This window comes from Gobio gobio, assembly GCF_949357685.1.
Source record: "Gobio gobio genome assembly, chromosome: 1".
Lineage (NCBI taxonomy): Eukaryota > Metazoa > Chordata > Actinopteri > Cypriniformes > Gobionidae > Gobio > Gobio gobio.
The window spans coordinates 67,921,480-67,935,838 of record NC_137097.1 but is presented as its reverse complement, the minus strand read 5'-3'; the positions used below and the strand labels follow the sequence as shown (position 1 = coordinate 67,935,838).

The 14,359-nt window shown below is 35.8% G+C and overlaps 1 protein-coding gene across 1 annotated transcript in view; it reads left to right on the top strand.

Moving 5' to 3' along the window:
- The first annotated feature begins 1,666 nt into the window (after positions 1 to 1,666).
- The window catches only part of coro7 (coronin 7), a 222,125-nt gene continuing 209,432 nt past the window's right edge, over positions 1,667 to 14,359 (top strand). Inside the window, exons 1-5 of the mRNA XM_079827381.1 lie at positions 1,667 to 1,790; positions 9,080 to 9,176; positions 9,324 to 9,404; positions 9,601 to 9,671; positions 13,350 to 13,533. Coding sequence (XP_079683507.1) covers positions 1,731 to 1,790; positions 9,080 to 9,176; positions 9,324 to 9,404; positions 9,601 to 9,671; positions 13,350 to 13,533 — 493 coding nt within the window. The 5' untranslated portion in view covers positions 1,667 to 1,730. The remainder of the gene's footprint in view (positions 1,791 to 9,079; positions 9,177 to 9,323; positions 9,405 to 9,600; positions 9,672 to 13,349; positions 13,534 to 14,359) is intronic.

Here is a 14,359-nt window from a genome sequence, read left to right as displayed (position 1 = left end):
TATCTATCTATCTATCTATCTATCTATCTATCTATCTATCTATCTATCTATCTATCTATCTATCTATCTATCTATCTATCTATCTATCTATCTATCTATCTATCTATCTATCTATCTTTAGAAATGCTTATTTATTTATTTACTTAGCCTACTTATAATAAATATGTGGGTTGTACTGTAAGAATATCATGTTTTATTGCTTATGCCTACATAAAAAGTAGCAAAGAAATTCTACAAAATATTTATTTTTGATAATAGTTCATTGATAAGTCGCAAAATGGTTAAACTAGTTGTCATAATACAGTTTTTCTCAGTCGCTTTGGTACATTTCTCAGATCAGAATTCAGATTCTCAAAACTACCTGTTCAATTCTCACATCATTGTGTCACTTGTGCACATCAAAAAAGCAGTTTATCATTTCTTTGAACAAGTTGCAAATGCTTGTGGACATCCATGCAAATGTTTATGTACAATTTTCTGCTGTTTCCTACATTAACAGTTGCTTATGTCATGTTGATCAAAATGTATTATATTGGGTCTCTGTTGGATAGTCTCACCCCGCACAACATTTAGGCATTAGTTCATAGCATAAGTGTTTACATGCAAAATGGTTGAACAAGTTATCATAATATGTCAAGCATATTTCTATACATTTCCGTTAGACGTTCATATTTCATACTTTTGTTTTTCAGGTTTTTTTTCTTTGTGCTATGCACAAGAAAACCTCTTTTTCTCTCTGTATCGCAATGACATGGTCTGTCAACAAATTACAGTACAAACAGTAAAAGCGTAAATGTGAATCTTGTCCAGTCTCTTACAATCAAACTCCCACATACACTAAGGTGTAACCAACAATTTACAATAATTGTCATCAAAACTTTAGCCATATTTACATCAGAACATCCCTCCAGTGTACACGGTTATATTGACAACATGACTAAGCAATTTGACCGTCTTATCCGTACACAATGACACAAGGACTTGTCATTCTGATGGCACTGACATGTTCATTGACACAGATATTTACTTTTGAGAGATGAACTAAGGATTTTGAGCAAGAGACTGGCTTTTGCAGGTAATCCATGGTGTTTTGCTATTTGTACGAATTGTTTTGAGAAATGCACTTAGGGGGCCTACTATTTTGCAAATGTCGAGGATGATTCGAGAAATGTACCAAAGCGACTGAGAAAAACTGTAATGCATCATATTTTCTTTACATTTCTTTTAGACTTGCTAATGTAGGAAAGATCACTTATATCAATTATATATCATCAATTGCATGAATGTGCCAAAGCAACTTGCCATTGCTCGGATATCTGAATGTATTGTTTTGAGAAGAAAATTCTCAATTCTCAATTGAGCCAAAGTGATTGAGAAAAACTGTAAAATAAGGTATATGATATTTCTTTCAAACAAGGTAAAAAATGTTTTTTGTTAAAGTTTGTAATAAAAATCCTAACTCTAATATAGCTATTGGCGAAAACCACGGAGACTACATTTTTGTATGTGAAATATTTTTAAAAAGCACCGACTGCGTTTTTATTTCGCAGACATGACACAATACTGCTTGATTTACTGAACCGCCCAAAGTGCGAGTTTATGGTTTGTAAATCAGCGTTTGGGCGCATCGCGCGCGTCAGCTCTGCGTCACACAAACGCACTCATTCAAACGCACAGGATCACAACACCGAGACACCCGGAAGGTTCAAACGCGCGACCAGCAGCTCAGAATGAATCGCTTTAAGACGTCCAAATATAAGAACACCACTCCCAAAATCCCCAAGAAAGATGTGAGTACAGCCTCTGCGCTCTTCAGACCCATCTGGAAAGCGTGTGTTATCACTGTGTGTCTTGTGATTTGGGCTCCGAGCATAAGGAGTGGTGCAGATGCACGGATGGTGTCTTAACTTCCTCTGTGCTCAACTGAAGCTTCATGTACTTTAACATGCATGATCTTAAGGCATTGCATGCACATGGATGTGTGCAGGGCAGGGATAACGCTGTCATTTCACACTGAATATGTTGTTATGTTATGATGATGCATTGAATACAGTTCGTTGAGATTGTTTGAACCTGTCACTGTTTAACTCTGATCTGTTGGAAGTCTATTCGTATGTTACAAAATACCATAAATGAGAAACATTCAAAGATGCTTAGAGTAAATTCGCATGATCCTAAAATAGATGTGGAGGAGAATTACACATGCAAAAAGTTAAAGAGTTGTACATGCAAAAGCTTTTGGTGACCAGATTCACTGTGATAAGGTGAAGACTAAAGTCCTCATGTATAAAATAATTGAATCAGTTGATAATTGCTTTAAACAAAAGTTCAATATTCTGATTAATTTTGAGATAATTCAACCAGCTAAAGATTAAATATGGCCTAGCACAACAATTAAATGTTTCACTGCGAAATTAAATATTTCCACTTATTATTTTAATAATAAAATACTTAATTTCCAAATTACATTCAATGAACAGATTATATTATAACCTTCAAACTTTGATTTCCAAGAGTTATTTTTTATTAAAATAATGGAATGTTTTTTTTTATGAAATATTACAAAGAAAATTGGTGCATTTCAGTTATTGTTTTATCGAATTATTTATTGTTTAAAAATAAGAGTAAGTTTGCAAGGTTTCTGTTTTAAAACAGAAAAGTTTTTTCTTTGCACTTTTCACGTACAGACGACAACGGACAGGGCTGCACAATTAATCGAATTTGTAATCGTGATTACAATTACGGATGCCACAATTATGTAATCGTTCAATAAAATGTAATCGCAATTACAAACAAAAGTCCACTTATATTATTCTGTGCACTTAATATGTGTTTTTTTTCTTTCTTTCTTTTCTATCTTAAGTTTTTCCCCCCATTGTTTTTATTTTTATTTTTAGTATAACATTATAATACCATGCATATTTTTACTTTTTTTATTTAAAGAAACCAAACCAATGTATATTTGACTTTTGAGGCTTAATGCTACTAATAATCGCTATTACAATTTCAAGGGAAAAATCGACAATTATGATTTTTGTCATAATCGTGCAGCCCTATTTTTGTAGTTTACACAGAGACATGTTATTGTTTTCAAAAACGTACACTTTTTGAAACCCGTTTTAAAAAGTTTGTTTTCAGGCCCCCAAAACACAGTTGTCATGTAACTGAACCATGGGCGTCGGAAGCAAAAAAAAATGTGGGTGGGTCCCCCGGAAATTTTTACTGGAGTAGATGCAATTTACATTAAGTGCAAATAGTCCACATCGTTTACTAAATGTCTGGTTGGGCCAGTTAAATTACAAAAGTCACCAAATCATTTACATTGACAATAGTGTAGGGGTAAGACACAAGGCAGAACATTTGGACGCAAATACACCCGAGGTTGGAATCCGCCTTTTGCAGAACTCGCTCTACTCCCTTTTCCTGTCACATATCAGATCGGAAAGGCATTTATTTTCAATAAAAATGAAGAAAACATTCGAAAAGTGGACGTGTGTTTAATAATAAAGTGTTTATTGGTTAGGGGTGGGTGAACAGACATGCGCTGAAGTAGAGACGGTTAAAGTAAGTTAAAGTCTTGTCCCACACACATACAATGGTTCCGACGCCCATGAATTGAACATCCAAAGCGCATAAAAAGCTTTCCGTTTGTAGTTGAAAACGGCGTTGTGTAAATGAAACTGCCCTTAATTCATAATTCATTTGATTATTTAATTCTGAGTTATTTTGTATGATGGTTTGTTACCTTGGCACTATTTTGCCTGTGCAAAGTTTTTTGTTGAAAAACAACTACAACTTTGCATATGCAAATCAGATTGAGTGCTCTGCAGTGATGCAGTACAATGATTTTTCTTCATTTTAGACCATCTTTCCAGCAACCAATATGAGCTTCTGTTTCTTGTCAAATGTGGTGTTGTATAGGTTTACAGACCTTCAGTGTGAATTCTACACAGCTTTAGGTTTACAGACCTTCAGTGTGAATTCTTCACAGCTTTATATGATCACTGACACGCGTGTTTGTGTGTTCATGTGTACTGTACGGCACATGTAGATGCAATGTGTGAATGTCATTGCATTAGATAACACAATATCTAATCAAGTGCCATTTTGTCACTGTTGTGATATCACATCTTGTTAACTTATCAGTCATATAGCACTATGATTTTTCATGTGGTTTTGCTTCAGACCAAGATTTGACATCAATTGGCGACTCCGCTCAGTGTCTAAACTGTTTATTTATTGAATATCCTTAAGATCAAACTTTTAAATATATTGAAATTACTGTATTATAAAACAAAGCCCTCTATGGACACACTGAAGCTCAAGACGCCATCATTGGCTAGTAAATGTTTATTTTACTCGCCAGACTTTTTACATGAAATGCCAGAACAATGCAAATGACAAGTTTGACATTAATATAATATTAAATATAAATATAAAATATAAATTTCAAACACTATTAAAGGCACGTAAACAGTCTGAACAGAAATAAACAGTGTTTTTCAGGTAGATCTCTAACAGTAGTTGGATACAGATGTGGTAGATTATGTAAAATAACACTGCATAGTCTTCACTGTATAAATTCAATTTAGATTAATCCCTATTAAAGTTACAAGTTATATAAAGTTATTCAGTCAAGAGCAGAGAGTGTAGGGATGGGAAATCACGATACGATACAGGATACATGACTCACGATACCAGTAATATCACAATACATAAATTCTGCAATAATCAATATATTGCTAGACAATCCTATAATGAAACATCACGATATCTGTCTAACTATGAAACAAAATGCCCATAAAAAGGTTAAGTGCAGGTTTTCCAGACCAAAACGTGGCTGGAGTGGGGCATCTATTATTTTACTCACACTGCTGTTCGCCATCCCGCTAAAAGCCTCTTTTTCTTAGGCTAGTTAACTTATGTTCACATTTCCTTTATTCATGTGTTGAGCGCCACCTCGAGGAGCCATGAAGTAGCGATGCTGGGAGCAGGGAAAACGTTTTAGAGCGCCTTATTTTATTCATTTAAATATTGATATTTGGTGCCAGCGTATTGATTCTTGTATCGCACGGATATTTTGTCCCACCCTTGAGTGATTTTTTTTTTGTTTTTTTGCAGTGAGTCTGTTGTTTGATTAACATTAAAAACACAGACGAGGGAATATTAGGCTCCTGTCATTTTAAGACACAATGCATGGATCAATATACTGATACTGATACACATGCTTTTTTATTTTTAATCGGTTAATCGTCGTGTGACAACACAGATAAAACCGGTATCACCGGCAGGGGCTTTTCAAATCACTAATTTTAAACCGAAAGGAAAATGCGCACGGCCGCTTGGGCATTCACAACGGAGCGTTGCAGAGCAACGCGAGTGTTTTCAATGAATTCTTATGAAAGTTAAGCTTCCATAGGCATGAACTGAAAACATGCCAGACTGGACACGCACCGTGAATGACTGTACAGCCATGAATGAATGCCTGTGTGGCCGTGCTCATTTTCCTTTCGGTTTAGAATTAACGCCAATTCAGGGCGGGTTGCTTGAATTGTGGGTTCATTATTCTTAATGAAAAACACAACAACAAAATGGTACAATGACCAACTCACTTAAATAGGTGCCTTTAGATTTCGCTTTGAAACCAAATCTTCCGCGATCATCTTGTCTGTCAGCTCCTCACTCTCGTGATGAATGAAATCTGACTCCTGCTGCGTTTGTGCTGCGACTCTCGTTCGGCTCATAGTGTATTGAGCAGACACGTTCAGTTTTTAATTGTAGTGTCTGTTCTATAAAAATCTAAACGACAGTGGGGGCGGTAGGAAAGTAATGTAACCGGTGTTATGCCTGAACACCGGTAACACCCACTATCGCAGCAAGCCTACTTTCAAGGGGTCCTATTATTATATTTCTGATGTCTCCAGAGTGTGTATGTGAAGTTTTAGCTCAAAATACCCCACAGATAATTTTTTATAGCATGTTAAAATTGTCATATTTATGCACCGTTTTTTTTGGTGTCCCTTTAAATGCAAATGAGCTGCTGCTCCGGCCCCCTTTCAGGAAGAGGGCGGAGCTTCAAGAGCTTGCGTTAGCAGCTCCGATTACCTCATGCAGACACGCAATGAAAATGTCCGAAACTGTTCAGACTTTTATGTTCTAACCTGAGTCGGACATTGATGGAGAGACTCTAGAAGAAGTGACAACATGTATAATCCAACAGGACGTTTCTAAATGGTAGCTGATGTGGAGTTACTATCTTCAAGTCATTGATTAGCATATTCTGTCATGATAATCTATAAATTGCCCGTGTGGGAACTGTTGTAAGATGCCTTCAGAGCCAGAGAATATCTGCTGCATGAAGATAGAACATGTATAATTTAATTTAATTAGTTATAACTTATGTTGTCATCTTGCTTTAAAGACATGCTATTGCATTTGTGTTGCATACAGTATTCCAATAAATGTGAAAAGACGGATACGACAGCTTGAGCACAAGATGATGTGAAAGAGCTCAAGTCAGTATTTACGTGCTGTCAGCGGCTTTATGGGCGCGTGCTTCGGATGTGCAGTTTGCGCACACAAAACTTCTCACACAGCACGCTTGAGTTATCTTTCGCGTTGTCTTGTGCTGCAGTGTTTAAATTGGCAAGGCTTTATAAAAAAACCTGCAAATGATAAAAAAAACCCGCGAGTGCGGATGTGCGAGAGTAAGCGACGGTGCGTAAAGCTCAGCAGGCAATGAAATTATATCTGCGCTAAACTTATTTTTTAACCCAATTATAGGCGACTGTAATCATACAATTTACTAGCCATTGGCTAATCAAAGACATTTCGGTCTCCTCTCATAAAATTTGGTCGCATATGCGGATTTGACCTCATTGAGGCGTTGAGCATGCAAGCTTGTTTTCCCAAAGTTTGAGTCAGCGTGTGTTTATGGCAGATCTTATTTAATCGTTATCACCTTTACTTGTTTCTGTCTTGGTTTCTGGCTTTTGTTTCTGTCTTGAAAGAGTACTTAAGTCACATGACAGGAGGTCACACTGTTAAAGATTGACAAACGACTTTGTGTTTTGAGGACGTTTAGCTGAGCGTAAGCGCTGACTGAAGCTCTGTAAGTGTAAGATGAGATCACAACAGGATGGATGATTTAAAAAAAAAAAAGAAGAAATGAATACTTCTATTCAGCAAGGTTGCATTAAATTGATCAACCGTGCCATTAAAGACATTTTATAATGTTACAAAAGATTTATGTTACAGAAGGACTAAAATGCATCATGGCTTATACGATGCAGCACAACTGTTTTCAACACTGATAATAATCAGAAATGTTTCTTGAGCATCAAATCCTCATATTAGTGTGATTTCTGAAGGATCATGTGACACTGAAGACTGGAGTAATGATGCTGAAAATACAGCTTTGATCACAGGAATAAATTACATTTTACAATATATTCAAACAGAAAACTGTTATTTTAAATTGTAATAATATTTCACAATATTACTGTTTTTATTGTATTTTTGGATCAAATGAACACAGCCTTGGTGAACAAAAGAGATGATTAAAAAAATCTTAAGAAAACCCCAAACCTTTGAGTCAGTGGGATTGTTTTTCACCAGTTTTATCGTCCAGGATGCTATGTGAATATGGTCAGTGCTGGAGGGAGAGTTCTGGAGGCTTTGGTTCTGGATTTCAGGTTTAGAGTTTCATATGCATATTCAATCTCTGTGCTTTTTAAGAAGCTACACACTCAGAAAAACAGGTACAAAAGCTGTCACTTGGGGCGGTACCCTTTCAAAAGATACACCTTTGTACCTAAAGACTCCATATTAGTACCTCAACGGTACACATTAGAACCTTTTTAAAGGGTACCGTCCCAATGAAAGCTTTTGTACCTTTTTTCCTGAGAGTGTAGAAGACCTCATTTACATACATCTTGTCTTGTAATGCACTGGCTTGTCACCTCATTGTCGTGTATGAGTGTCTGTTTCTCTGTAATCCTGTTCAGACGACACCACAGACAGACCCTGGAGATGCAACCCAAGAGCATGCGTTTGTCCAATAGGCCACATGCATGTTTCAGGTTTTCTCACAGTTGTCCCTCTGAGTGTCTTCTCTCAGGTCCAGGTTCATGCCGCTCGAACACATTCACTCTCTGCGTGTTGTGTCCTGTTGACATTCTGGAAGGATTTGAAACCGTACAGCTGCTCTTTGCAGGAGCTCTTCTGCATTTCCTCAAGTGCTACTTTGTGTGTGTGTGTGTGTGTGTGTGTTTGTGCTGTTGGCTGGAGAAAGTACTGCATTTCTATCCGGTTCGTCTTTCCTGTTTGTGATGATGTCAGATGCATCAGCTGGTTTAATTCAGTTTCAATCAGTGTCGTCTTTTGTCAACGTCTCAAAGCTTTAGGTGTGTGTTCCAGTGTTATTTTAGTATTATTTTTTATACTATATAGGGGTGTAATGATAAACTCATGTCATGATTCGATACATTAATTTTCACGATACTTTAATTTTTTGTGTTACTTTTGTATTATGTATTTTACAAATACTTATTTTAAGCACTTTTTTTAGTTATTTTACTTTTTTTTGTTATTTTAATTTAATTTATTTAGTAAGTTTTTTTATTTTAAAATTACTTATTTCATATGATTGTATTATGAAAAATTATTTATTTAAATTTTACATTGCTTTAATTTGTAGTTATTTCTCATTATTTTTAGTAAATGTATTTTACATTATAGTTTTAATTTTAAAATTAGTTACTTATTTAAATTTTACATAATGCTTAAAGTAAACAAAGTAATTAAAAATGACTAGAAATTAGTTAATTGTTATTTTCATAATTCTTTTACATTTAAAAAATCACTTTATTTTACCTTTTTTATTTTTCATTTTAAATTTACTAGGTTTAGTAGTGTTGGTGTGTCTTAAGAGAGATGTTTAGCTAATTGTACATCTTGATGAAGGTATGTTGAATATTTCTCATCATCGTCTGGTGCTCCTGCAGAACCAAACGCAAGTTTTGTCTTCATTTTAAGATGCCAGCTATAATGTAAAAAACTTCCCTGTGTTTCTGTGCAGGGCTGGATTGCAAACGTGCGAGGAGGTTCCTTCTTTTCTCAGGGCAACCACATCAAATCCAGCTGCAGTCTCGTGGCCTTCAACACGGATCAGGCTGGTACGAACCCTTGATTCTGCCGCATGTCTGTCTGATAACGTTTGCACTAAACAAATGCAAAAACTGATGCCAGATCAGATTAAACAGCAGTCTTGAGTTTTGTAAACAGTGTTTTTAGACATAACCTTGTTTATTCTGTCTCTGGAGGAGGTGGAATGGTCGGCCTGTCTTCTGTGAATGCCGGATCTGACGGGAAGTGGACCGTGACCCAGATTTCATGCCATGCTGGTAAGACACAGTACTATAGGCCCAACTAACATCCTTGGCTCATTTAACTTATTTTGGAGCAAAAATGGTTGTCTGTGAGTAAATAAAAGCACTGTTTGGATGCTGCGCGTCAGATGAATCAGGCCAGTGTCATGGTTTACTAAAAATAAACCTGGATGACTTTGTCCTAATTCTCTTTCCGATCTTTCTGTCCCAGACCTCGTGACCGACTTGGACTTCTCTCCGTTTGATGACTACCTGTTGGCAACCTGCTCGGCTGATGAGACGGTAAGTCATGCTTTAGCAGAGATCCTTTTGTGTGGCTAGTCTGGTCCACTGCAGCTTATTCTGAGCATGAAAACTGTCTGAGTGACATGTAAAGTGACCAACCACGTTTAGAAATGTGAAATCTGATAGCATAATACACAATAAAATGATAAACCACAATATATAGTAGGTCATATAATATAATATCATGCACCGGGTAAGCACATTACCTTAAATATCTGAATATTTTCAATAATATCAAATAATTTCCCCCTTCAGAAGCTCATTGTAGCAGCCTGAACTTATTAACATGATTATTTCCTGGTATATTGAGATAAATAAACTTCAATATAGACTATTTGTGTATTTACTCAGTCCACTTGAGTAGTTAATAATAACTAATTTATTTACATTTTACAAAAATTTTTTAAGTGTACTTCATGATTACATTTATTTTTAAATGTATTAATTTTTTTAATTAATTTTATTTTAATTTTGTTACATTTCTTTTTTAATTTCAAATATAATTTACTTATTTTAACATTTATTTATGTATTTAGTTTTTTAAAAATTATTTATTTAAATGTATTTATTTATTTTTTAATTTATTTTTTATTATTTAATTTATTAAGTTGAATGCATTTTTTATTTATTTATTTATTTTATTTTATTATTGTTCATGAATTAATATTTTTATAATTTTTTTGTAGAAGGATAATGGACATTTTTTTTGTTTACCCACTAACCCCTCAACCATAAATGTGTTTACAGGTTGAATAGGTTTCATTTGAATTGGAATTTTTTTTTTTTTTAATGCAAATGTTTATTTTCTTGGTTCAGTCTTTAAGAATGTGCATGATTGGCCATCAGCTGAGAGCAACATGCTCATATTAATGGCATCTGCTGATCTGTTGAGCGGTTTTGTCTGTTCAGCTTAAAAGCAGAAAAGCAAACACACACACAATCATGCTACTCTGGAGGTATTGTTATATCACCCTCTACAAATAGCATTTTAGCAACTTTAACGGCACACAGATGTTGAGGAGGTTGGCAGACGCCACTGTCACTCGGGTCTGGTTTTCCTTTCTTTCATTAAAAGCTCAGCAGAAAGAAGAAACAAACACACGCGAGTCTGTCTGCTGATGCCTTCATATTTCTGCACAGCTGGCCTCCACCTGACATCTGCTCCAGTGCATGTCTGAGTCAGTGGAGTTCAGTGTTTAGTAGTCCCAGAGTGAGACCCTTTCAGTTTCCCCGTAGTAATCATGGCTTCGGCTAAAATACCACGGTTACTTTTGCTCCCGTTAAACTGCTGTAAATTGGTTTTAGCCACTAGTAATATTAGAAAATAAATTATATTTACTGAACAAATCTCATTGCTTTTACGTACTGTTTGAAGATTCCACGATGACTGTTTGTCTGTCTGTCTGTCTGTCGTTCTTTCCGTCTGTCATGCTGTCTGTCTGTTGTTCTGTCTGCCTGTCTGTTGTTCTTTCCTTCTGTTGTACTGTTTTTCTGTTGTTCTGTCTGTCTGTCTGTCTGTCATTCTGTTTCTCATTTTTTCTGTCTCTTTGTCTGTCTGTCATTTTTTTTCTTCTGTCTGTCGTTCTGTCTATCTGACTGTCTGTCGTTCTCTGTCTGTCTGTCATTCTTTTTTGCTCTGTCTTTCTCTTTCTGTCTGTCTGTTGTTCTCTGTCATCTGTCTGTCTCTTTCTGTATATCTGTCTGTCTGTCATTCTCTGTCTCTCTGTCTGTCTTTGTCTCTCTGTCTGTCTGTCTGTCTGTCTATCTCTGTCTGTCTGTCTATCTTTGTCTGTCTGTCTGTCTATCTCTGTTCTGTTGTTCTGTCTGTCTGTCTGTCATTCTGTTTCTCATTTTTTCTGTCTCTTTGTCTGTCTGTCATTTTTTTTCTTCTGTCTGTCGTTCTGTCTATCTGACTGTCTGTCGTTCTCTGTCTGTCTGTCATTCTTTTTTGCTCTGTCTTTCTCTTTCTGTCTGTCTGTTGTTCTCTGTCATCTGTCTGTCTCTTTCTGTATATCTGTCTGTCTGTCATTCTCTGTCTCTCTGTCTGTCTTTGTCTCTCTGTCTGTCTGTCTGTCTGTCTGTCTATCTCTGTCTGTCTGTCTATCTTTGTCTGTCTGTCTGTCTGTCTATCTCTGTTCTGTCGCCTGTCTGTCTTTCTCTGTCATCTGTCTGTCTTTCTTTGTCATCTGTCTGTCTGTCTGTCTGTCTGTCGTTCTCTGTCGTCTGTCTGTCGTTATTTGTCGTCTGTCTGTCGTTTTCTGTCGTCTGTCTGTCTGTCTTTCTTTGTCGTCTGTCTGTTTCTCTATCGTCTGTCTGTCTTTCTTTGTCTGTCTTTGTCTGTCTGTCTGTCTGTCTGTCTATCTTTGTCTGTCTGTCCGACTATCTCTGTTCTGTCGTCTGTCTTTCTCTGTCATCTGTCTGTCTTTCTTTGTCATCTGTCTGTCTGTCTTTGTCTGTCGTTCTCTGTCGTCTGTCTGTCTGTCTGTCTGTCTGTCTGTCTGTCTGTCGTCTGTCTTTGTCTGTCTGTCATTCTCTGTTGTCTGTCTGTCTTTGTCTGTCTGTCGTTCTCTGTCGTCTGTCTGTCGTTATTTGTCGTCTGTCTGTCGTTTTCTGTCGTCTGTCTGTCTGTCTTTCTTTGTCGTCTGTCTGTTTCTCTATCGTCTGTCTGTCTTTCTTTGTCTTCTGTCTGTCTTTCTCTGTCGTCTGTCTGTCTTTGTCTGTCTGTCTGTCTGTCTATCTTTGTCTGTCTGTCTGTCTATCTCTGTTCTGTCGTCTGTCTGTCTTTCTCTGTCATCTGTCTGTCTTTCTTTGTCGTCTGTCTGTCTGTCTTTGTCTGTCGTTCTCTGTCATCTGTCTGTCTGTCTGTCTTTGTCTGTCTGTCATTCTCTGTTGTCTGTCTGTCTTTGTCTGTCTGTCGTTCTCTGTCGTCTGTCTGTCTTTCTTTGTCATCTGTCTGTCTTTCTCTGTCGTCTGTCTGTCTGTCTGTCTTTCTCTGTCTGTCGTTCTGTCATCTGTCTGTCTTTCTTTCTTTGTCATCTGTCTGTTTGATATTCTCTGTTGTCTGTCTGTCTGTCTGTCTGTCTGTCTGTCTGTCGTCTGTCTTTGTCTGTCTGTCATTCTCTGTTGTCTGTCTGTCTTTGTCTGTCTGTCGTTCTCTGTCGTCTGTCTGTCGTTATTTGTCATCTGTCTGTTTTTCTCTGTCGTCTGTCTGTCGTCTGTCTGTCGTTCTCTGGTGTCTGTCTGTCTTTCTGTCTTTGTCTGTCCGTCTGTCTGTCGTCTGTCTGTCGTCTGTCTGTCTTTCTCTTTCTGTCTTTGTCTGTCCGTCCGTCTGTCGTCTGTCTGTCTTTCTCTGTCTGTCTTTCTGTCTTTGTCTGTCTGTCTTTGTCTGTCTGTCTGTCTTTCTCTGTCTGCCTTTCTGTCTTTGTCTGTCTGTCTGTCGTCTGCCTGTCTTTCGTTGTCGTTGGCCTGTCTTTCTTTCTTTGTCATCTGTCTGTCTTTCTCTGTCTTTCTTTGTTTATTAGTACACACTGATGAATTGTACACCATTAGACCATGATTTTATCAGAACATTAAGAGTTTTTAAAAGACTATATACAGATGTCCTTGATTTAGCGTGTGTATTTAGGAATGACCACATTATAGTGTTAAATAATATTTCTCTCTTTCCTCGTTCAGGTGAAACTGTGGCGTGTGTGTGACCCGGCTCAGGATCAGCCCAGTAATGCTGAGGTCACTCTGAGCCCTGGAGACGGGCGGCTGGAGGTCGTCCTCTTTCACCCCGCGGCCTCAGGTCTGCTCGCCGTGGCGTCTTCCAGAGGCATTCAGGTGTGGGACGTCACTCGAGACTCCGCCTTGACAGGTAAACTCACACCTTTTGCTTTCTTGCGCACAACCATCACTGCTGTTAAACGCCTGATTTAGTCTTGTCTTTAATTACTTTAGGTGTACACTTAAGACTATTCAGACTGTAATTGTTTTTCATTTCAGAATGATATATTTATTCAGATGCTATATTTATTTATACAAAACATTTACATTAACATTTACTTTCACATATATTTATTTATTTTATTTATTTACTTACTTACTTACTGTACTTTTACATAAATGTTTACATTTTTTTCTTTATGTTTATGTTTGTTTATATTTTACAATGTATTAATGCATTTTTTTAATTTTTTAATATTAAATTTGTTTTAATGCATTTATTTTTAATGCAATTATTTAATGTAATTTATTTTGTTTATATTTAACTAATTAATTATTTTGTTTTAATTAATAATTTTTTTAATTTTTAAATATTTAATTTGTTTTAATGCATTTATTTTTAATGCAATTATTTAATGTAATTTATTTTGTTTATATTTAACTAATTAATTATTTTGTTTTAATTAATAATTTTTTTAATTTTTAAATATTTAATTTGTTTTAATGCATTTATTTTTAATACAATTATTTTATTAAATTACATTTATTTTGTTTATATTTAACTAATTAATTGTGTTGTTTTAATTAATAATTGTTTTATTTTAAAAAATATATATATTTAATTTGTTTTAATGCATTTCTTTTTAATACAATTATTTAATTAAATTTGTTTATATTTAACTTATTAATTATTTTGTTTTAATTAATAAATTTTTTAATACGTTTATTTATTCATAAAATTATTTATTTATTTTTAA